Raw genomic sequence first — 23779 nt, 5'->3', positions numbered from 1 at the left:
GACGGTGGACTTGACCTGTGGCCCGTGCCTTATAAATGGAAGGAATTGAGGGGGGAGAGGCGGCAAATTCCCAATGAATCTATTCATGTCTTTAGATATTCACGTGCAAACTGTCTACACTGGGTCAGACAGTAAACTCTGCTGCCAATGCACATCGTCATTAAACCCAACCATAGTTTTAGCCCTTAGGGATCTCACGGCATACTGAGGGAGACAGACTGATTGAATTTCCCATTATCTCCAGCTATGTATGTAAGAGTCACTGTGATGACAACGACGATGGTGATGTAAGTGGCATGTTGAAAATAACAAAAGTGTACCTTATGCGCGATGCCTGTTGTAAACTGTATGCTGTTCAGTTATATATTTTCAGCTATTCCGTTATACTGATGATTTAATTTGTCAACCTACTTTTAATTATTGGAATAATTCAGACTCACAAATCATAGGGTAAGACAAAAAGCTGAAAGTATTTTTTAAAGGATTAGATATTAACAGACATACAAGGGAAGCTGTGCATCGACTCATGATGCCTGGTTCATTACACATGGAACTGCCAATCAAAAGATCAGTTACATGAACCCACCGGACACTATGCAGCCTTTAAATGGTTTATGATTTGTAAACCCAAAGGGGCAGTTCTTCTCTGTCCCATAGGGTCACTAGGAGTTAAAGGGCCAGCCATTTTTTTTTATTTTGGGGGGCCATCGGAGGCTGTGCAATATAGAGAGACACTACAAATTGGGGACTACCAAACCAGGACACAGCTTGTGAGAAGGAGAGGGGAAGAGAAATTTAGAGTGTTGACAATACAAGGCTTTATAGCCATTTTCATAAATATTTTGAAGATCTAAAATTTTCTTTTCAAAAGCTACTATAAGGATTTGAGAACACATTTTAATATGTAGAAGACGATGGATAATTCATGTTGTGTTTCAGAAGTGAAGTTGACGCCAAGCTTCTTCTTCTTTTTAAATTAAATACTTTTATTGGATGCTCTTAAATCTCTTATCATAATCCATACATTCATCCAGTGTGTCAAGCACATTGCCACATATGCCGCCATCATCATTTTCAAAAAATTCTCTTCTCATTGAACCCCTTATATCAGCTCCCCATTTTCCCCATTCCACCTCCATCCGCCCTCCCTCACAAATCCTTGATAAGTTATAGATTATTATTTTTATACCTTAAATCATCCTCTGTCACCCCTCACCCATCTTTCCATTATTTGTCCCCCTGGGGGAGGGTTCTAGATTGATCCTTGTGATCGAGTCCCCCTTTTTCCCCCCACCATCTCCTAATCCTCCTGGTGTCTCTATTCTCCTTGTTGGCCCTGGGGGATGGAGGTATTTATCTATCATGGATTCTCTGTGTTTCGGGCTCTCTTATCTGTAGCAGTGTGCATGTTCTGGTCTAATCTGCTTTGTGAGGTAGAATTGAGGTCATGATAGTGGGGGGAAGGAAGCACCAAAGAACTAGAGGAAAGTTATGTGTTTCATCAGTGCTATACTGCACTCTGACTGGTTCATCTCTTCCCTGTGACCCCTCTGTGAGGGGATGTCCAATTGTCTACATTGGGTCTCCACTGCACACTCCCCCTCATTCACCATGATAAAATTTTTTGTTCTGATGATGCCTGATACCTTGTCCACTCAACACCTCATGATCACATAGGCTGGTGTACTTCTTCCATGTGGGCTTTGCTGATTCTCAGCTAGATGGCTGCTTGTTTGTCTTCAAGCTGTTAAGACCCCAGATGCTATATGGACTCCAAACTTCTATATAAGAAAAAGTTTAACTTTTCTTGTAAGGGTTTCTGTGCACAGGTAGATGAGTTGTGCCATCTTATAACAAGACTGGGAAATTCTGGTTTTTAATAAAGGAGTGTGAACCCTGACAGACCCATTTTGTGTTTCAGAACATTTGAATCTCTGTTGATTGTACAAGCTCACGGCCAGTCAGTCTATTACAACTTGTAGTCCCCTTACAGGACAGAGCGAAACTTCTCCTGTACTTTTCTGAGGCTCTGAATCTTTATGGGAACAAAGTCTCCTCTTTTGCTCGCTGAGTGGCTGGTGGGTTTGAATAGCTGATTTTGTAATTAGAAGTCAGACACATAACCCACTATGCCACCGAGGCTCCTTATTTATTGTACAATAACTCTTATCTCTGGACCCTTTTTAAGATTACAAATTGGAACTGCTTCCTGTTCAGTTCCTAAGGAAGGTGAAGTGCTACTTCAGGAAAATTCCAAATTCATGTAATTTGCACTGTTTAAATATATCTTTGGATCAAAGGACACCATGTGAAGTATAACTTGACCTAATTACGTAGTACAGCACAAGCTAGTTTAAATAACATCCACGTGCCCTGCCTCAACCTCAGGCTAGCTAACACTGCATTAAAATAGCCTGATCTTTTTTATGGGCGAGGAGAGTAAAGAATGGCACAGGGCATGTGTTCTGTATCTCAAAATCTAGAACTCCTGCAGGAAGCTGGTAGCCATTTTTTAAATCAGCGGTTCAAATCTACCCAGAAGCAAGTCTAAGATTTGACACACCCACATGTGTGTTGAGCAGTGTAAGATTACATGGAGAAAAGGTTGAACTTGTCAAGGGTTTCGTGCTTACTGGGATCCACACGGACACCTATGAAAGTGACAGTCAAGTTATCAAAGGAAGTAGGGCACAGGGCAAATCTACAAAACAAAACAAAAAAGTCCTTAAAATGTTAAAGAGTAAAGATGTCCCTTTGATGTCACATACCTGAATCAAGGGATGCTATTTTTAATCACCTTGTGTGCACGCCAAGGACCCCTGCTGGTGCTGATGGGTGTGTGCCAGGCTGCTCGCAGGAAGGTCAGAGGGTGGAGGAAGGATTTACAAAGTCTCAGAAACCATACAGAGAGTTGCGGGAGTCGGAATCGGCTCGATCCCAGTGGGATGGTGTTTGGTATGTGCAACAACACTGACAATGAACAAGGCAGGTCAGAGAGGAATTGATGCCCTTTAACACAGAGAGACTTTACCTCACATGTTCTCAGCATGTTATCAGGAGAAGGCAGGTCCCTGGAGAGCCCGCCTTGGTAAAGCAGAAGGTAGATGGAAAAGACGCTACTCCAGGAGTGGAATTGACCCTGCGTTATGATATGCCAAGGGGCTCAAGCCGAGGACTGATTGTAGGGCTGGCAAGGGGCCAGGGAGGGTTTCACTCTGTTGTGTGCAGGGTCACTATGAGTCAGCCAGTATGATGGTATCTGACAGCCAGAACACGGCGAGTAGCAAGTCACGTCCAAGATTCTAAGGAAACTCTCAAGCTGACAAGTCAGGCCTCATTGTTTTTGTTTTGTTTTGCTTTGTCCCCCCTGCCCCCTTCCCCCCCAACCCCAGTGTTGGTATTCGGAGGTGGCACGGTGTTGGCTTCTGTTTCCCACCTTTCCTGTCTTCCTCCTCTTCCTCGGTGTCAAAGGAAAAGGAAGGAGGAATGGTATAGAATCTGAGGGCCATGCTTGGGCTGGTGGCTCCTTTGTGTGCTGGCTGTGTGTTCTCTGGTCCTGTTAGATTTTAAAGCTGGTGTTCTCTCTTGGGGGGGGGGGGTTCCATAGGGTCTTCATGATTCCTGTTGATGGGAGCTTCTCACAAGACCTGAGATGATGCACTTTTTCCGTGGTTGCCTGCTGACTGCCGCCCACCCCTCTCCCAGGGTCTGCTTCTCTGCCCGCTCATTTCACGGCACCTTGACTGTGGGCCCTCCTCCCCCTTTGTTAGAATGCATTGTCAGAAGGGCTTAAAGTGGCCCCAGGCCAACTCATTTGCCACCTTATCTGACCCACATCTGCCCCATGGGGACAACCCAGGCATCCTTGACTCTGGTTACCGGTGGGAATTAGACTAATCTTTCATGGGCTCCAGCCCCATCCATTCTGCCGTCCCAGACTGGTAGAGCTTGCTGGGTGGAATAAGACACTAGGTCACTGCCTTCCTAATCACAAAGGACACCTCCTAAGGTCTCTGGGGGCACTCTTCGGGTTCTGGCATAGTCTGGGATTAGAGAGCCGCTCTGTAAATCTCCCCGAGGACTCTGGAGACCACCACGATGGTGATCTCGGCCACCTCTCGAGACGGTTCTAACGCATAGCAACCCTACATAGTGTTTCAGAGGCTTTGCAAACCTTTATGGGAGCATGAAGCCTCATCCTTTTCTCCAGGAGCAGCTGGTGGATTCTAATCTCTAAACTTCGGTAATAAAACCGAAAAACCAACTCACCGCGGTCAAGTCAATGCCAACTCATCGCAACCCCACAGGGCAGGGAAGAAGTGCCCCCCGTGAGTTTCCATGACTGTCACTATGTGTGGATCGAAAGCCTTGTCTTTCTCCCAAGGAGTAGTGGGTGGTTTTGAATGGTTGACCTTGCAGTTAGCACATAACCACCGTGGTAGAGCCGTAAGGCCTGCCAAAGAGATTCCCCTGCAACTTCTTTTCTCTGACCTTGTTTGTAACCTTGTCCTAACTGTGGTCTTTGGAAATGTGAAACTAGTTAGGACTCATCTCCTTTGTCAGTTCTACATAGAAGGGCCAGTCTTGGGGATTTCCTTTCCATGATGTCGTCTTTGTGTCTCAGCAGCCTTTTTCTATTTTTGTGTCCTAGTATGACAACCGCAATAGTAATTATTATAGCAGCAGCAAGCACAGCTGATAGTTATCAAGTGCTTAAGCCAGGCAGCACTCTATTTAATCCCTACCAATAACTAAGTCTCTTAGGTTGTATAAATAGTGAACACACTTGGCTGCTAACCCAAAGGTTGTAGGTTCAAGACCACCCAGAGGCATCCTGGACAAAAATCCTGGTGATCGAATCCCCTCACACATACACCAAAAAATAAAAAAGGAAAGGAAAAAGAAAGAAAATTAAACCAGCCATTGCCGATCCTATACAGCATGACTCTCCTCCGACACACCCGGCATCACTGACAGCAGGAACGGATTGAACAGCGACTGGTGTTATTTATAAAGAGCGTCAATAGCTGGCCATGCTGGCTTTGGATGCGGAAGCTGCTGAAAAGTTCACATTGCACCACTGCGAGGGGCAGGCCTTGCTGATGAGGCTGGCCACCTTCCCTCTTTGAAGGGTATTTGTGTGGGTCCTTGAGTCAGACTTCAGAGCAATTGCTTTTCTCCAGAAGGAGCCAGTAACTCTGCCTAAGAAATGATCCCGTTTCAGCAACTCCTGGGAGGCCATTGCTGTAATAAAGGCCATTCTTTATGATATAAAAGTCTCACCCTCTTTCCTCCACCCTCCATGTTTCTAATTTGAGTCCCTCTGGTCCCTGTGGAGCCTTTAAAATGCTTCACGTCCAAGTCGATTGCTAAAGCAGGCCCGCCTGACTAGGGAGGCAGCGCCCTGCACTGCTGCTGAACACTGAACAAACATCCGCGCAGCCTTGGCTCTCCCAGAGGCCCTTAGTCGGACTCTTTGGTTTTGTTTTCTGAATGAGGGCAAGTAGTGCCATCACCTCCTGCCGAAAAGCCCTGGCTGCCCTCCCAACAGGGAGTTATCACTTCCACTGAGGTTTTAAACAAAAAAAAAAAATTTTTTTTTTGGTGGCAACAAAATCATGCTCAGCAGGAATTTGGGAGGAGAAAAAAGAGTTCAGTTGACAGGTTCTCAAATGAATGGGTTGTAGTGTCATTGGAATTGAATTAGGCTTGAAACCAGACATGATCCTAATTTGGAAGCTTTGTTCCGAGGGATGGGAAATGTGAGCAGAGGATAAGTCTCTTAAAAAATGTTCTTTATCCCTGGCTGGTTGCAGACAGCTGGCTTTATCCTAACTCGCCATTCCTTCAATAGCAAGGGTCTATCTGAAAATGTCAAGGAGGGCAGAACATCTGGCAAGTTGATCGGTCTGATGACTTTCCATTGGAGAAGGTTAACGAGGGAAACAGTGTGTCTTCATGACAAGACATGATGAGTTCATTCATCCTTGAACTTCATACATTTCTGATGTGAGAGTCATCGATGCCTTGATAGCGCAGCACGATGATCAGGCAGGGTACGTGTACAGTACCTGTTCAACAAAGAGCCACTGGAAACTGTGTGCAGTTACTGTACCCCAGGCACAATATAACGGTATGGTCATCAGCCAAGATGCCCCTGTTTTTTTATTCAGGGAGCTTATAGGCTTGCAACATTAGCAAGTGGTACAGAGACCAGGATGCCAGGAGGCATTTGCAATTTGTACCCAAAAGTTTGTAATACTCAAAGAACCCACTGCCAATGAGCCCATTCCAACTCATGGCAGCCCTCTGTAGGGTTGCCAAGACTGCAAATCTACACAAGTAGACAACCTCTTATTTCTCCCAAGGATCAACTGGTGGGATTGAAGCACAGACCTTATAGTTAGCAGCCTGATGCTTATCCCATAGCAGCACCAGGGCTCCTTTGAGAATTCTTCATAGCCAACACTAATGTGGAGAAGTGACATGGGGATGACCTTGCAGGAAGGCCTTCCTGAAAAACGGGCTTTGGAGGTCAGGTCTGAAGGATGGGTGGAACTTAGCCAGGCAAAGGCAGTGAGTGTGTGGGTGTGGGATACGGGGACCATTCTATGCAGAAGGAAGAGCAAGTGCCAGGATGGAGAGAATGGAAACAGGGTGTGCTCGAGAGTGCACAGGTCAATGGAGCTGAAAGGAAGAGAGGGAAGGGGAGTGAGCTAGTGATCGGCTGGAGGAGGCCCGGGCCTCCAGCGTGCCATGTTAAGGACTTTGGGTCTTTGTACCAAGAGCTGTCAGGTGCCATCGAAGAGTCTCAAGCAGGAAAGAAACATAGGGTTTGCCCTTTAAGATGAGTCTAGCCACAGGGTGGAGTTGACTCAAAAGTAATTAACTTTCACAATTGTAATGTCTACCTGGGAATAATAGACTGACTGGCTAATGGACGGTTCCTTGCTATGACTCTGCTCGTTCATAATTTAGGGCAGGATTATTGTTAATACATGTGCTTGCATCTTAGAGGTAAGTCTTTTCTCTTGTTAAGCTTTCAGGTTCTTCACCTGTTAAGAGATGATGCTAGGCCGGATGACACCCCCCACCCCACCTCTAAGCCTCCTACTGCAAAATCAATCTCTACATTCAGCTGGGAATGTGGTGTTTGGTGCTGAAGGTACCTTTCAGCCTGGCCTTTGGGCTTTTAGCTAGTGGAGTACTTTCCACCTGACCCCACCTTCAGTCACACTTGTTGAGAATTTCCACAGTAATATGTTGGATAGGACAGCCGAGATTTACAGATCATTTAGTCATTACGTGGAGAGCTTTACCGTAAACTCGATGACTAGCAAGATTTGTGATTTTGTTTTGTTGATTTGATCAAGGGGATTTTTACTCCCATCAACCAGGTTACATTTCTTCCCAATTAAATTATGTGCATATGGCAAGGTGCGCGGAGGGGCACGCCATCTGTGCTTGAACACAGAAAGGACAGTCGTTTTAAGTGATAGATTGGCCGTCAGAAGACTGGAGATGTGCTGATAGCACCCGCTCACTCACTGGGTGGCTTGAGACAGTCTTTGAGATACAGTGCTCCTTACGTAGATGGAGAGAGTTCTACACAGTTGGCATTTACCAAAGTGTATTCTTTCAACAGCTTCTGAAACGATGTTCTGTGGAGAAAAGCTGCCCTCTCTATTTTCTTTTCTTAATTCACAATCCAAGGGGACTGAGGGCCTATTTGATCCCTCCCCCTTTTAAAAAATTTCATTTCAACTCATTCACCGTACTAGCATATTCTGTGTACAGCCTTGGATGTGGCCTTCCTATTTACTCCTTTGTCCCCGTGGGGCTAGAGCAGAGGCCGTCAGTCTGTTTTAGTAAAGGGCTAGCTCATGAATAGTTTCCGGTTGAAGAGCTATAGAACTCCGCAGTGAGGACTCAACTCTACCATTGTAGACGTAGAAGCTGTATAAATGGGGTGTGTGGCTGTATCCCAGTACAGTTTTCTTTATAAAGGCATGCTAGATTTGGCCTGTGGGGTCATTGTTTTATTTATTTATTTATTATTATTTTTTAAATCATTTTATTTGGGGCTCATACAACTCTTATCACAGTCCATACATCTATCCATTGTCTCAAACATATTTGTACATTTTTTGTCATTGTTTTCAAAGCATTTTCTTTCTACTTGAGCCCTTGGTATCAGCTCCTCATTTCCCCCCCCTCCCTCCCACTCCTTCCCTTCCCTATGAACTCTTGATAATTTAAAGATTATTATTATTATTATTTTCATGTCTTGCACTGTCTGATGTCTCCCCCCACCCCCTTGCCTGTTGTCCATCCCCCTGGGAGGGGGTTATAGGTAGGTCATTGTGATCGGTTTGTCCCTTTTCTCCCCACCTCCCCCTTACCCTCCAGGTATGGCCACTCTCAATATTGGTCCTGAGGAGTTTATCTGTCCTATATTCCCTGTGTTTCCAGCTCTTATCTGTACCCATGTACATGCTCTGGTCTATCCAGATTTGTAAGATAGAACAAAAAAATCGCAACGTAAATTAGGGGGGTAGTACAGAGTGGAGGACCAAAGCCAATCAGTAAGCAATTGGACGTCCCCTTACAGAAGGGTCGTGGGGAGAAGATGGGCTGGTCAGGGTGCAGTATAGCACTGATGAAACATAGAGCTTTCCTCTGGGGTCATTGTTGTATGACCCCTAGGCTAGAATGTGGGCTAGCTGGTCTCTAACGCCCTTGCAGCTCTGGCTTGACCTTGACCTATTAGCCCTGGAGGTTGTATTCTCCAAGCCTCAAAGTCACCCTTCTGCAGCACAATGGCTTTGGCCTGCAGTTCCCAGAATTTGTCATCGTCTTCTTCTTTTGACATGTCTGTATATAGGCTGTCTTCCCAGCAGCGGAGATGCCTTCTTCACAGCCTTGTTTTGTTTATTTTAGTAACTACCCTTTGCTAATCCCTCTGAAGGATTGGTTAGCTGGAATCCGCCTTGTCTTCCTCATCCAGAGCCTTTGATCTGATGCTCATAAGCATTTGCTGACAGCCAGACAGAAAAGGTGGAGCCCAGATCTCAGGCCCCAGGGCCCAGAGGGTAATGAATGAAGGCTGCGTTTATTTGTATTTCTAATTGGCAAGCCCATTTCCAGATCAGCTGCATGTCACTGCAAGCCGACAATAAAGACAGGAGGCAGCCTGACTTTCTCTCTTAGACCTCAGTGCCCAGGACTGACCCTTGCTTCCACTGAGGCAGGATCTTCCCTTGGCTTCACCATCTGGACCAAGCTCTGCACTTTAGTACAGAGGCATTTTGTTTGGCACATGGATTATCCCTGCCCATCCTTGAGGATGACCTTAGCTGTGGCTAGTCTGTAGATAGTACCTTCAAACTTTTTGGTGTTGAACCCTTTCTTCCAAGGGCATCTTAGAGAGAAGGCCAGTCAATAAGTGAACTGCTTTATTTGAAGCTGAGATAGAGACTTAGGGCTCTGCTTGTCCGTTTCCCTCCTGCTCTCTACAGGTAGATGAGATGCTTCCTGGGTGCCTAGATTCTGCCCACTGAGGAATTTGGGAACCTCTAGAGCAGATCATGAAGGAGGCTCAGCCCTTTAAGAGGTCCGCAACCTTCCTCTTTGCTGTATCTCAAGTACATTCCTCCCACCCTGCTAGGCACTGCAGGGAGATCAGGAGTGGGAATATGGTTCTTGGTTCCCAGGAGCTTATCCTGAAGTTGTAGAGATGAACAGAACATGAGAAAGGAAATCACGTTTAGAGAGATGAGATCTCCTAAGTAGAGATATTTATCAGAGAAGAGGCTTGGGGCAAAAAGGAAAGATTAGCCAAAATGACTGGCATTGGCATGGGCCCTGATGAATGGGAATATCTGGAGACGTTCAGTGGGAGGTGGGGGTGGGGGTGAGGGTGGAGTCTCTTGTTCTAGGCCAGAGGAATGGGGCGAGCGGGGTACAGAGCCGGGCAATATGAGTTGTATGGGTTGAGAAAGGCAGGCACAGGATGAAGTGTACAATCAAGGTTTCGAGCTCAGAGTACACACGAAGAAAGGCGCAAAACCAAGTGTGAACGAGGTAACAGGCCATCAAGGAAAGAAATCATTTCCTACACATCTATGCTTTTCCAGATTGCTCGACCCCTTTCTGCCTCATTTATCATCCATAGCAGGCAAATTTGCTTGGTACTACCCACCCCCTTCTACAGAATTAATCACCAAAGGTTCCTGGATATTAAGAGATATTCCCCAAGTTGGAAAGCTATTGTGAAGCAGACACGGAATTGAAATGGAAACGCTCCAAAACTTGTTTCCCTGTTATATGGAGCTTCGTGGAAAACAAAGGATTGGAGCAAGGTTTTATTTATTTATTTTAATCATTTTATTAGGGGCTCATACAACTCTTATCACAATCCATACATACATCAATTGTGTAAAGCACATTTGTACACTCATTGCCTTCATCATCCTCAAAACATTTGCTCTCCACTTAAGCCCTTGGCATCAGCTCCTCATTTTCCTCCTCCCTCCCCATGGAGCAAGGTTTAGAGGACACAGACACATGTACACACCCACACTTATGCACAACAAACAAACAAACCAATAAGATATAAATAAAAGGAAACACAAGGTTTGTGTAAGTTGACAGGGAAAGGCTTTTGAGTTGGGCAAACAAGACCCTTTTCTGTTTTACATCTTGCATGGCCGCTGGAGAATCTTCTAGTCTGCCCATTTTTGCTCATGTCAGAACTGAAGGCCAGAGAAGGAAAGAGGATATTTAAAGTGAATGGCAGAACAAGAAGGAGCTCTGTTGTCATAGTGGTTACACACTGGGCTGCGGTCCACAGAGTCAGCAGTTCAAAATCACCATCTAGCTCCTCAGGGAAAAGATGGGGCTTTCTACTCCTGTAAACAGTGACAGTCTCATAAACTGGCAGCAGCAGGTCTACCCCATCCTCGGAAACTCAGCGGGGCAGTTCTAAACTGGTTTCCAGTGTTGCGATGAGTCAGCATGAGCATGAGGCAGTGAGTTTGAGGGAGAACAAGGCACCCTCTTGATCTCTGAACCATGAGGCCAGTCCTCTTTCGAAGGCACAAAGAAAAACTGATTTATCATCTTCTGCCCCCCCAGCAGGTAACCAGCTACTTAGCGCATGTCCATGATGTTACCTCTCCTGCATCTCCCTTCTCACCTCTCCAGAAACCACGGAGCTGGGCAGCAAGAAGGAGCTGAAGTCCATGCCCTTCATCACCTACCTCTCGGGTCTGTTGACAGCCCAGATGCTATCAGATGACCAGCTCATCTCAGGGGTGGAGATTCGCTGTGAGGAGAAGGGCCGGTGCCCATCCACCTGCCACCTGTGTCGCCGGCCGGGCAAGGAGCAGCTGAGCCCGACACCAGTGCTGCTGGAAATCAACCGGGTGATGCCACTCTACACCCTCATCCAGGATAACGGCACCAAGGAGGTGAGCGCCCTGGCCCGGCACTTAATCCAAGCTGAGTGTGGTCCCCAAGAGGAGACTCCTCCTCCAACAACACACACACACACACACACACACACACACACACACACACACACACACACACTGGGATGCACACACACACACACACACCGGGATACACACATACACACCGGGATACACACACCAGGGGATCCATACAGATCAACGATGCTGCTGTCCTTGAGGGCCTTCGAATCAGCTCTGACTCCTCGTGACCCCATGCAACAAAGGAACACTGCACCCTAGAGCTTTTTGGTGATCATTTTGGTTGCGAACACAGTCAAGGTTTTCTCCCCCAGAGCCGCTGCTCGGGTCCAAACCCGTAAGCTTTGATCAGTAGCGGAATGCTGAACTGCTCCATGGTTGGGACAATCAAAAGGAGCAGCAGGAGCAAGAGAACACATAGGAGTCAAAGTGATGCAGAAGCAGGGCAACGGCCCGGGGACAGGCAGGAGGCATCCACCTTCCACATGCGGGCTAGAGTTTTGCATGGCGTACTTGGGAGAGTGTATTAAATCTATAAAACTAGGTAACAGAGGGGATGAAAGAAGCTCCACGACAGAGGCTCAACAATGAGCTTGAGCCATGAACTAGCTAATGATGTACCGAGGTCTCCAAGCTGACAACCATTCTGCAAAGGGACCCCTGAAAAGTTCATGGAAAAATTCCAGGATCGCTCAAGTCCATTTCTCCATGAAAAATTGGAAGCTCCCTTATATATCTGAGTGTGTGTGTGTGTGTGTGTGTACTCAAAGAGTTTCAAAGAGTTTGTGGAAAACCACCGTTAATTGATTTTCCAAGACAATTGTGTATGCATGTATGTGTGTGTGTGTGCATGCACACATGCATAGGGTTTTCTAAAAGTTCATGGAAAATGCAACTAGATGAAGTTTTATTAGGGGCTCATACAACTCTTATCACAATCCATCCATTCCGTAAAGCACATTTGTGCATTCGTTGCCCTCATCATTCTTAAAGCATTTTCTCTCTGACAGTGGTGCTTTTCCATGACCTTTTTGCAACCTCTCATAGACACAAAATTTACTTCTGTGTTGGCAGAAGTAAGCCAGAATGGGTCATAGAAGGGAAAATGGCAAGGTTTTTAACATGATACCAGGAGGGTCTAGAGGATGTCATGCTTGGTAACCCAGAGCCGGCACGGGAGATGGATTGAGATAGGAGAGGCACCAATGGGCTGAAACATAACAATTGTGTGGTTGACAAAGGAGCAGGCGGCATTTCATTCTATTTGACAGGAGGTCACTGCGGTCACAGCCAAGTCGACAACACACACAGACCTGCGCACACGCGATAATGGCTTGTGGAAACTGAAGAGTGGATGCTGGGCAGCCTGTCAGGGACCTACTGTAGCACGTCGGAGACTGTGTAGACGTGGTCTCTGTCTTGGTGCCTGAGGATCTGGATGCACTTGCTATGTGAGATGGCCCTAAGGCCTGCAGCCCTGGTCCTGTTTCTCCTGACCTGCAGCTGACCTACCCTCTCAGCTGTAACGCTTGCGTCCCAGGGCGTTTGCGAGATGTGTCCTTGTTAAGCGTGACAGCGAGCGGACTAGCATTCCTTTTCTCTTTGTCCAAGAGCCAGCTTTTCCCTGGGTAGCGATCCACTACCTTCCGCCTGACCACAGTATTTGCTTCTTTGGAAATCCACAGGGGTCTTTCTGAGGCCATGTTCTTAGGGAAATCCCAAGAGTGTGAAAGTGGCCACTAGATGTCACCGTTCTCCCTTCAGGAGACCTGGAGAACTGGAAGCAAGAGCTCATTCGTTCATTTATTCAGTGAGTATTTTTAAGCTCTTGCTCTATGCCAGGGAGAAAGGCCGCACTTTCTACTCCCGTAAAGAGTTACAGTCTCAGAAACGCACAGGGAAGTTCTACCCCGTCCTGTCTATAGAGTGGCTATTTGGTCAGGGAGGATGACTTTCTTAGGTTTTGCTACTCGTCAAGCGCTATGTTACGCACTGTGAAGTTAGGATGGCCAATGGACACGGTTTTCATCGCCGTGCAATTCACAGGTTTGCGGAGAAGGCGGATGCCAACAAGGTCACTCCACAAAGTTGTAGCCGCAGACCATGAAGTCTCAGGGAGAAGTCCAGGACAGTGCATTGAATGGAGTTAGCAGGTCCTGTGGGGCAAAGGAGGCTCCCTTAAAGAGCTGATGTGTACACCGACTCTTTCAGACCCACGTGCATCAAGTGCATGTGGAGGACTCGCTTGTGGGAGGAGAAGCGTGGGTGCAACCCACATGGAAGGCCCAATCCCTGGGCATGCCTGACAAAGGAGCCCATGTGTCCCCTTTGAAGGACTGGGTGAAACCCGCGAGGCTAGTATGGAGAGTTCTGAGGAACTCTATGGGAAACATGGAGAGACGTTTGACAAGTTTATTTTCTTTTTCAAAAGAAAGGAGGGTGTTTAGGGGCATTTCCTTTATAATAACTCATCTGGGGACCAGGCATATAGGAGGTGAAATCACACAGTTCCTAGAGAGCTTTCGGCTCAGAATAGAGCCATTCTTCTTCCATCTGAGCACCCTTGGCTCTTTCGGTTATTTGAGGAACGCAGTTGCCCCTGAGACCCATTTCCTGCCACGGGGAGTGAGTCTCAGGGAAGGGAGGGAGGACTGAGTGGATGCTTGCGAAGCGGCTGTGCCCTTGGCTTTGGAAGCAGGGTGTACACTGGATGGCATCGGGCACTGTTGGATACTGTTTCCCTGGATGAGTGGCATGCCTTCGGGCTTGACTCGGTAAATCCATGGGAAAAGATGATGCTTTCCAGCTTAGCTGGAATGATCCCTCAATTATACTTTGGACTTTGGTTTTGAATAAACAATGCAGAGGGAAATTATTTATCATGGAGAATTGTATTCATGTGTAAACCTTCCCCCTCCACCTGTTGGTCGATGACCCTTACACACTCCAAACCCAGAGGACTTGCTCGGCACTTTACCACTGCTATTTAATGTACATGACTTTGTATGGTCTTTAATTTAGCTTGTGCGTAAAACAGAGGCTCCAGGTGAGGGAGAGAATTTTGCCATTGTGAAAGTGAGAACGAGGAGGTTTTGAATCTTAGTTCTGCTTCTTACTGATTGTAATTTTACTTATGAACTAGCCATTATGGTACCTCTCACAATAAGTTTGGGACTGGTAGGTTTTCTTTGGGAGAACTAGAAAATTGGAAATGCTGGGCTCTAAACTGTACCCCATCTTGGATTGTTAGACGGTACTGAACGGGATGCCTTTACTATTTTTTTCCTTACTCTTTTGGTCTTTCTTTCTTTATCTGCAAGTTCTGGTGGTATAAGGTGGTATGCATGGGGCTGCTAACCAGAAGGTCAGCTGTTCAAAGCCACCAGCTGTTCTGTGGGGAAAAGCTGAGGCTTTCTGCTCCCTCAAAGATCTACAGCCTTGGAAATCCAAAAAGGGCAGTTGTACTCTGTTCGTAAGGGTTGCTATACTTCAAGAGACCATATTAGGGTCCTACAGGGTGGCTGTGTACCAAGCGACCCAACAAGACCAAGACAAGTGTATTACTGAACTTGTCTGCAGCCATCCACAGGTGCAGACACATGCTTAAACATGGGTCGCTTGGAATAAACCAACTCATGCATATATTGGAACCTAGTAGCAATACATTTCTTGTTTAAGGTAGTACACATAGAAAATTAATTTCAAGGAAATGGCCCAAGCAATTGTGGAGGATTGAAAGTCACAAAGAAGTCTCTTAATTGGTACAGTGGAGAAATACGGTCCCCTTTGACTTTGAAATAGGGCCAGACATAAATCCGACTCTAAATGCAAGGGATATATTTTCAGGTTGGAAGAGGCATTCTGTGACCTGTTATTTATGAGTACAGAATAATAAAATCATATCTTATTTATTTTACATATCCACCTATTTCTATTGCAGGTAACAAAACTAAGGCCTAGGGATCAGGAGTGACTGTTCTATGTCACAACACCACATCTGTATTTGACTCATGTGACTCCCCCCCCCCCCCAATTCTTCATTTTGTCAAGACTCAGTTTCTTTGCCTAGGAAATAGATGGTGACCAGTTTCCTCACTGTGCTTTTAATTAGAAAAATTAAAAGACAAACCCACCAATGATTGAAAACTATAAATTGCTTGATGGATGGGGATGATTCTTTCTGAGGCCTTTTCCAGTCCCGACTTCGAATCCTGTGAGCTTTCTGTTTCCTGCAGCACTTGGCACAACCATATGCAATGGTGGTCTCGGTATGGTCATCTGACTTGCCAGTTGATCGATCCCCTCTCTCAGTCAGACAGATTTGTTTGCTCTGTTCCCATTTCTTGGCTTAAACTGGGAAGAGAATGCCCACTGACAATTATGTAAAGATAATTAACAATGAAGCCTCCCCAGCTTCCATTTTTATTTATTATTAATTAAGAAATCATTTTATTAGGGGCTTTTACAGCTCTTAGAACCATCTGTACATCCATTGTATCATGCACACTTGTACATATGTTGCCATCATCATTTCCAAAATATTTTCTTTCTACTTAAGCCCTTCGTATCAGCTCCTCTTTTTGCCCCTCCCATGCTTGTGACCCCCTAATAAATTATAAATCATTAATATTTCCATATTTTACATTATTATCACCACAACTATCAATCATCACTCTTGCCACCACAACCACCATCATTATACCACCTTTTGGTATTACAACTTCTTCTTTTTTTAAAATCATTTTATTGGGGGCTTGTAAAACTCATCACAATCCATGCATCTATCTATCGTATATCAAGCATATTCGGAATTACTGAGACCCAAATGAAGACAGAGCATGATAGTGGGACAAGAGGAAAGTCAAAGAAAATAGAGGAAAGAGCCAGGAGACAAAGGGCATTTACAGAGGTCTAAAAAAAGGCATGTATATATGTAAATATATTTATATAGGAGGATGGGGAAATAGATCTATGTGCATATATTTATAGGTTTAGTATTAAGGACATTGGGCCTCCACTCAAGTACTCCCTCAATGCAAGAACACTTTCTTCTCTTAAATTGCCGTTCTACGATGCTCACCTGTCGATCACAATTGCTGAGGACAAAGTGGGTACTCCCACTTCTACCATCAACCACCACCACCACTGTAACACACACCACCACTATCATTGTGCTATCCTACCATATTGCCACTAGCATCACCACTACAGTCATCATCTCATTGCTTCAATCACCTGGAACTAGGTCTCTCATGCATCCCAGAAGCTGTCTCTTGATAGGAGATGCAATACAGAGGAACTAAGACACAGACTTTGCCTTCAAGAAGTTCATGGTCTGGTGGATGAAGCAGAAACCACATAAGCAACAATAATTACTTTCATATGTACATTAATGCATGATTTATTTCACGTAACACAATAGGCATTCCAATAGTGTTAGAGGAGCAGCAGAAAGAAATTCCAAGAGGAGAAATCTGGAAAAGATTCTTGGGGCAGGGAAGGTGAGTGGGGCCAGATAGCACACAGGCAGCTGCAAGTCACTGATAAAGAAGATAATCATACCAGATGTATGTTACTTGCCCCAAACTTGACTTTATCTCATTTAATCATCCAATGGCTTTGGGGGATGGTCTGTACTATTATGGTCTGAGAGGTAGGAGTATATGAGGAAGAACTTGGCATCCAGATTAGAGGAAGGCTTATTAACAACCTGCGACATGCCTCCTAAAAGTGGGGACTTGAAGCATGTGTTGATGAAGATCAAGCATTATAGCCTTCAGTGTGGATTACAACCCAATATACAGAACACCAAAATCCTCCCAACCGAACCCATAGAACATCATGGCAAATAGAGAAGAGAATGAAGTTGCCTACATTTCCTCATGCTTAATGCACAAGCAATGCTTATGGAAGCAGCAGTCAAGAAATCAAAGGGTGCACTGCGTTGGGTACATCTGATGCTCAAGATTTCTTTGAAGTGTTGAAGGTCAATGGTGTCACCTTGACTAAGGTGCGCCTGACCCAAGCCATGGTCTTGCAATGGCCTCCTATGCATGTGCAAGTTGGACCTTGAATAAGGGAGACTGAATAGATATCCATGCGTTTGAATTATGGCGCTGGTCAAGAGTATTTAAAGTACAATGGTCTGCCAAAAAAACCTGATTGGAAGAAGTACAGCCAGATGTTTTTCAGAAGCAAGGATGAAAAGATTTGGTCTCACATACTTTTGACATGGTACTAAGAAAGACCAGTCCCTGGAAAAGGACATCAGACTTGGTAGAGTCAGCAGAAAGATGAAGACCCAGAATGAGAGGAATTGACACAATGGCTACAATTGCCTCAAGAGAACAATTATGAGGACGATGCAGGACCAGGCAGTGTTTTGCTCGGTTGTACATAGGGTCTCTCTGAATGGGAACCAGCTGGCCAGAACCTAACCACATTATTCTCCCTGGTTAGCAGATAGGAGGATGAGGCTCAAAGAAGCTGCAAGATGTCAAAGTTAGTACTCTACACCCAAGTTGTAAACCTGTGACCCACAGGCCAATTCCAACCCATTATCTGTTGTTATCAGTATATGTGTGTGAACACAGTTATGCCCATTTGTTTACCACATTGCCTATGGCTGCTTTTTTTGTGTGTGTGTGGGGGGGGTGTTTACAATTGCAGGGTTGTCTAGTTGCCACAGAGGTAATATGTTTTCCAAAACTGGAAAAATAAACAATGTACTATCTAGTCCTTTCCAGAAAAAAATTTGCTAAGTTCTAGTCAGACTAATTGGAATTGAAAGGGAAAAGTAAAGCAGTTGTGTCAAGTATTAAGGTCCAGACATATAGAAAAATAAAACATGGCATTTATTAGAAGTGCTTTGTGTGTATGAATAGGCATTCTCTTAAATGATTACTGGACAGCACATTTGGAGCTTGCATCATTATGCTCATTTCACAAGTAAAAGTAGCCTGAGGCTTTGAGGAGGTTAAATAATTTACCTTAATATCCCACAGCTAGTGGGTTTTCAGATCAGCATCCAAAGCCAAGGTGTGTCATTCCAAAGCTTCTGTGTTTAACTTGTCATTTAGGAAACAGATCTGAAAGAAGTGCATGAGATAAAATGGGAAAAGTGACAGGCAGAAGACTAAGCCATGTATGACTTTGGTCCGTCGGGAGATTTGGATACAGGGCAACAAAGCTTTCAACCCAGAAAACCAGAAAACTATCTATGAAGTTCAGGCTAATAACTACAACACCAAAGAGTAAAATGCAGGGACCAGGGTCACTCAAAAACTCACTGTCACTGAGTCAATTCTAACTCACAGCCTCCTTACGGGGCAGGTTTCTGAGACTATAAAGCAGCAGTCTTCAACCTGTGGGACACAACCCCCTTGGGGGTCGAATGACCCTTTCACAGAGGTCACCTAAGACTATCAGAAAACATAAATATTTCACAATATATAATTACATATTGCTTTGTGATTAGTCACTATGCTTTAATGATGTTCACTTTATAACAATGAAAATACATCCTGCATATCAGATATATACATTATGATTCATAACAGTAACAAAATGCCAGTGATGAAGTTGCAACAAAATTAATGTTCTGGTTGGGGTCCCCACCACATGGGGAACTGTAGGACGGGTCGTGGCGTGGGGAAGGTGGAGAACCACTGCTCTGCAGGCTCATCTTTCTCTATTGCGGCTCTCAAACCACTGCCCACTATGTATGTTACCAGAGCTGATTCAGTTGGGTTTCAAGGATCCACAATTTTGAGACTTTAGGGCTCTCTGGACCTAGAAAGTATGCTGAAGTAGCTAAGCACAGTCCGGTTCAAGCCAGCCTTTTCTGACTCATGAAGGACCCATGACACACAGGAAACAGGATGATGTTGCAGGCAGCAGGGGCACAGGGTGGCAGATGCAGAGGTAATAGGAATCAGAAATTAGCTGAATTAACCCGCCATTTGGTAGCCTGCTAACAGCTCTTAGAATGGGCAGGCAACTGAGGAATCTGATGAACTATTCAGCTCTAACAGAAGGTGAAGGGTCAAAGATAACTCAGCTCGGGTCTGGAGCCCTGGTGGCTTAGTGCTTATGGGTTGGGTTGCTATGGACAATGCAAGCAGTCCCATCTCCCCGCTTTACACAAATGGCCACACCCCAAAGGCGGTGTCGTCAGGCTACAACACTATTGATAAGCTGGGCAACTAACCCAGGAGTGCCTAGTTGACATGGTCCCTCCGCATCACAGGCAGTAACTAGATGAATAGCTCCTTAGGGTTATGGAAGGGGATATTGGTGGAAATGGAGAGCTAATTATAATAGATTCAAGAACAAACAAAATGAGCTAAAATTGATTGTGGTGATAATGGCACAACTCTACTATATTTAAGCCATTGAATTGTATCCTACACAAACTATATGATGAAAAATGATTTAAATAAAATCCCCTGGAACCAGAACAAACAATTATATTGATGTGAATGAGGGGAAAGGCAGAGTGGAGACCCAAAGCTCATCTGTAGACAATTGGACATCCGCTCACAGAAGGGTCACAAGGAAGTGACAACCCAATCAGAGTGCAGTATAGCACTGAAGAAACATACAATTCTCCTCTAGTTCTTTAATGCTTCCTTCCCCCACTATCATGGTCCAATTCTACCTTACAAATTCGGCTAGGCCAGAGGATGTACATGGGGACAGATAAGAGCTCTCGACACACAGAATCCAGGACAGATAAACTCCTCAGGATCAATAATAGGAGTAGCCATACCAGGAGGGTAGGGGGATGATGGGGGAAGAAAGGGGGTACCAATCACAATGATGAACATATAGCACCACCGAGGGAGGGGGGAATGAACAACAGAAAGTGGGTGGAGGGAGACAGCAGTTGGGGTAAGACATGAAAAAAATAAGAATCTATAAATTGTCAAAGGTCCATGAGGGAGGAAGGGTGGGGGAGGGAGGAAAAAAATGAGAAGCTGATACCAAGGACTCAAGTAGAAAGAATATGCTTTGAAAATGATGATGGCAACATATGTACAAGTGTGCTCGACACAATGGGTCTCTATATGGATTGTTATAAGAGCTGTAAGAACCCCCAATAAGATGATTTAAAACAAAACACCTCAAAACTTCTTCATAATAAACTCTGTGTTTATCCTATGTCCTTCAAGAAAATCTAATGAAATTACCCCTCTAGGATCCCAAAATTCTCTGAGCTAACATTTCTGCTTTAGTGGATTCTCCTTGGAAGTCAGTATTTTGGGTGGGTATTTTAAGGATTGTATTACTGAGAGAACTTGTCGGCAGCTATCCATTGATCGCAGACACATACATAAACATGGTTTGGTTGGAATACATGCATGCATGTATAAATTGGAAGCTTAGTAGCAGTGCGGTATTTTTTTGTTTTGTTTTCACTTATTCTGGGATTTGTAGAAATTTTATTTCAAGGAGCTAGCTCAAGCAACTGTGGATGATTCCAACTGCCAACGTCATGGATCAGGTTGCAGGCTAGAGACGTTTCCTGACTCATGTTGTTGGAAGGACTCTTGGGGGCCATGGGAGTTGGCATCAACAAAGTCTGAGGGGAAGGTATCAGGCTGATGGTTCATGTCCCAAAAATCAGAGAATGTTGAGATGGATGTAAGATCACAAAAGGAGAATGATTACATAATATTTGCCAGACCACTGAGAATCATGGCCTGGTCTAGTCATATACCGTTAACCAAATATGATATATGGCATCTCCCAATTTTCTAAGTGTTCTTGACCCATGTTGTCAAACACTAAAATAAGAGGACTAGTTGGTTGGTGTCTGCTTCACAAGTCCTCCTATGCACTGTCTGGGGAAAAGTGGAGATTCCAATAAAATAACAAAAGCAAATACACACAATGGTCTGCCTGTAGTGAAGTGAAACAAGAGGACATTGTTCTGGGCACATGAAATACATCAAAGAGGAAAACAAGCACATGTATATCCTCAGCCTCTAGAAACTGAATCTATTACAGATGAGTATGTGGAAGGAGAGGGCATAAAATAATCAGGATAGTATGTACATTACATATTATAAAGTTACGACAACAAGCTACAGGATTGGGGAGGTGACGAGTGTATAGCAGAGTTTAGAGATCTGGACCTCAGGGTGCCTTCATTGTTTTTACATCATGTTATTGGGGGCTCATACAACTCTTATCCCAATCCATACATACATACATACATTGGGTCAAGCACATTTGTACATTTGTTGCCATCATCATTCTCAAAACGTTTGCTTTCTACTTGAGCCCTTGGTATCAGCATCTCATTATTTCCCTTCCCCGCCACCCCTCCCTCTTGAACCCTTGATAATTTATAAATTGTTATTATTTTGTCATATCTTACACTGTCTGATGTCTTCCTTCACCTCGGGGTTGCCTTCAAAGTGAGCCTGAATCACCAGGGACAGAATGGGACAGCCTCTGGATAGTGCAGATGGTCATTGTATTTGGCTGCTCACCAACCACTCAGAGGTTTGAGCTTACCCAGGGGGCCCTTGGAAGAGAAGTCTGGTGATCTCTTTCGAAGCATCAGTCATTGGAAACCTCCTGGAGTGCAGTGCTACTCTGACATCGATTGGAGAAGTGTTTCTGAACAGTGCAGGTTCCTGGCCTCCCTCTCAGATCTCCCTCTCAGATCTCCTCCCTCTCAGATCTCTAGAGAGAAAGACTAAGCACTACATTTTCACCAGCTCCCCAGAGGAATCTAATACACATCGAGCTTGAAAACCCCTACCCCAAATCATGGCTCATCCATCCTTTCTCATTTCCAAACCCTTTCAGGGAATTCCTTGCTTGGGATTAAGCATGTCAAGTGCTTCTTATAGTCTAGTTTAAATCTCCTTTGCTTTTGTAGGCCACTTCCTCTCCTACAGGGAAAGGAGGTGAACTGGCCCGAAACCAGACTGCCAGGCAACAGGGAAGATCAAAGAAAAAAGAGGAGGGAATAATCCACATATTACTCAGCATGCTCATGGTTAATTACAAAAGAGGAACTTAATGCTTGGCTTGCTTACTGGCAAAATTGGAAAACATAGCCTGTTTTGTGGGACTTTACTGGATTGAATAAGACATACAGGACATACTCTGAGAAAATGCAAACATTTCTTGCATGTCAGAGAGTAGACCATGTTTTTGTTTTGTTTTTTTCTTCCATGGGACATTGAACTCGGTTATTAACTGCGATAAAATGAGAATGGCAGAATGCTTTCCCCCTATACTTTTAATATAACAACCATTCACCGAGCACGTAAATTGTGCCAGGAACTCAGCTTGTGCTCTTTACATACTTAGCCCACTGAACCCTCACATCAACCTCGTGCGGTGTGCACGGATCGCATCCTTATTTCCCAAATGGGAAACCGGAGGGCTGGAGAAGGGAAGTCGCTTGGCCTATTTGTTTTAGAGAGCTCAGCGTAAACCTGGGTTTATTGTGTCTGGGACCTGAGCTTTTCTTGCTTTGTTGTCGTCTCTCTCTCTTGACTAGACACTTCCCTTCAACTTTTGGAATAAGTGGAATTCTAATGTGTAATGAATGTACCTTGCTGCATTCTATTGAGTCCTCCAGCTACTGCCTCTTAATTTCTTTATTTGCTCATCAAACATGTTTCTTCCCCTGTTTACATGACTTTTAGTTTGTATTAAAGGATTATTTTATTGGAGGCTTTTATAGCTCTTATAATCCATACATCGATTGTATCAAGCATATTTGCACATATGTTGCCGTCATTATTTTCTAAGCATTTACTTTCTATTTTAATCCTTGGTATCAGCTCCTCTTTGTCAGCTCCTCTTTGTTCCCTCCCTCCCCCACTCTCTAACCCTCATGGCCTCTTGATAAAATATAATGAAAATGATGATTATGAAAATAATTAAATTATGAAGATTATACTAAATTATGAAAATTATAATGATTTATATTTTCATACCTTACACCAACCACTGTTCCCCTTCCCCCAGGTTTTCTGTTGTTCATCTCCCTGGGGTTGGGGGTGTTGTTAAGTGTCTATCATTGTGATCAGTTCCTCCTTCCTCGCCTCCTTTCCCCACCTTCTCCCTACCCTCCTGGTATCGCTACTCCCATTCCTGTTCCTGGATTCTGTGTGTCATGAGCTCTTATCTCTTATCTGTATCTCTGTACATGCTCTAGTCTAGCCCGCAGTGAAAGGCAGGACCGGGGTCATGACAGTGGGGGATGAGGAAGCCTCAAGGAACCAGAGGAATATTGTGTGTTTCATCAGTGCATTCCT

The 23779-nt window shown here is 44.7% G+C and overlaps 1 protein-coding gene across 8 annotated transcripts in view; it reads left to right on the top strand.

The window, feature by feature from the left end:
• Window positions 1–23779, top strand: part of ASTN2 (astrotactin 2) — a 1111474-nt gene that overhangs the window by 847016 nt on the left and 240679 nt on the right. For all 8 annotated transcript variants that reach the window (XM_075560396.1, XM_075560395.1, XM_075560402.1 and 5 more), the window contains one exon: window positions 11206–11471. In XM_075560396.1, coding sequence (XP_075416511.1) covers window positions 11206–11471 — 266 coding nt within the window. The remainder of the gene's footprint in view (window positions 1–11205; window positions 11472–23779) is intronic.

This window comes from Tenrec ecaudatus, chromosome 10 (genome assembly GCF_050624435.1).
Source record: "Tenrec ecaudatus isolate mTenEca1 chromosome 10, mTenEca1.hap1, whole genome shotgun sequence".
NCBI classification, from domain to species: Eukaryota; Metazoa; Chordata; class Mammalia; order Afrosoricida; family Tenrecidae; genus Tenrec; species Tenrec ecaudatus.
This window is presented reverse-complemented; position numbering and strand designations above follow the sequence as displayed.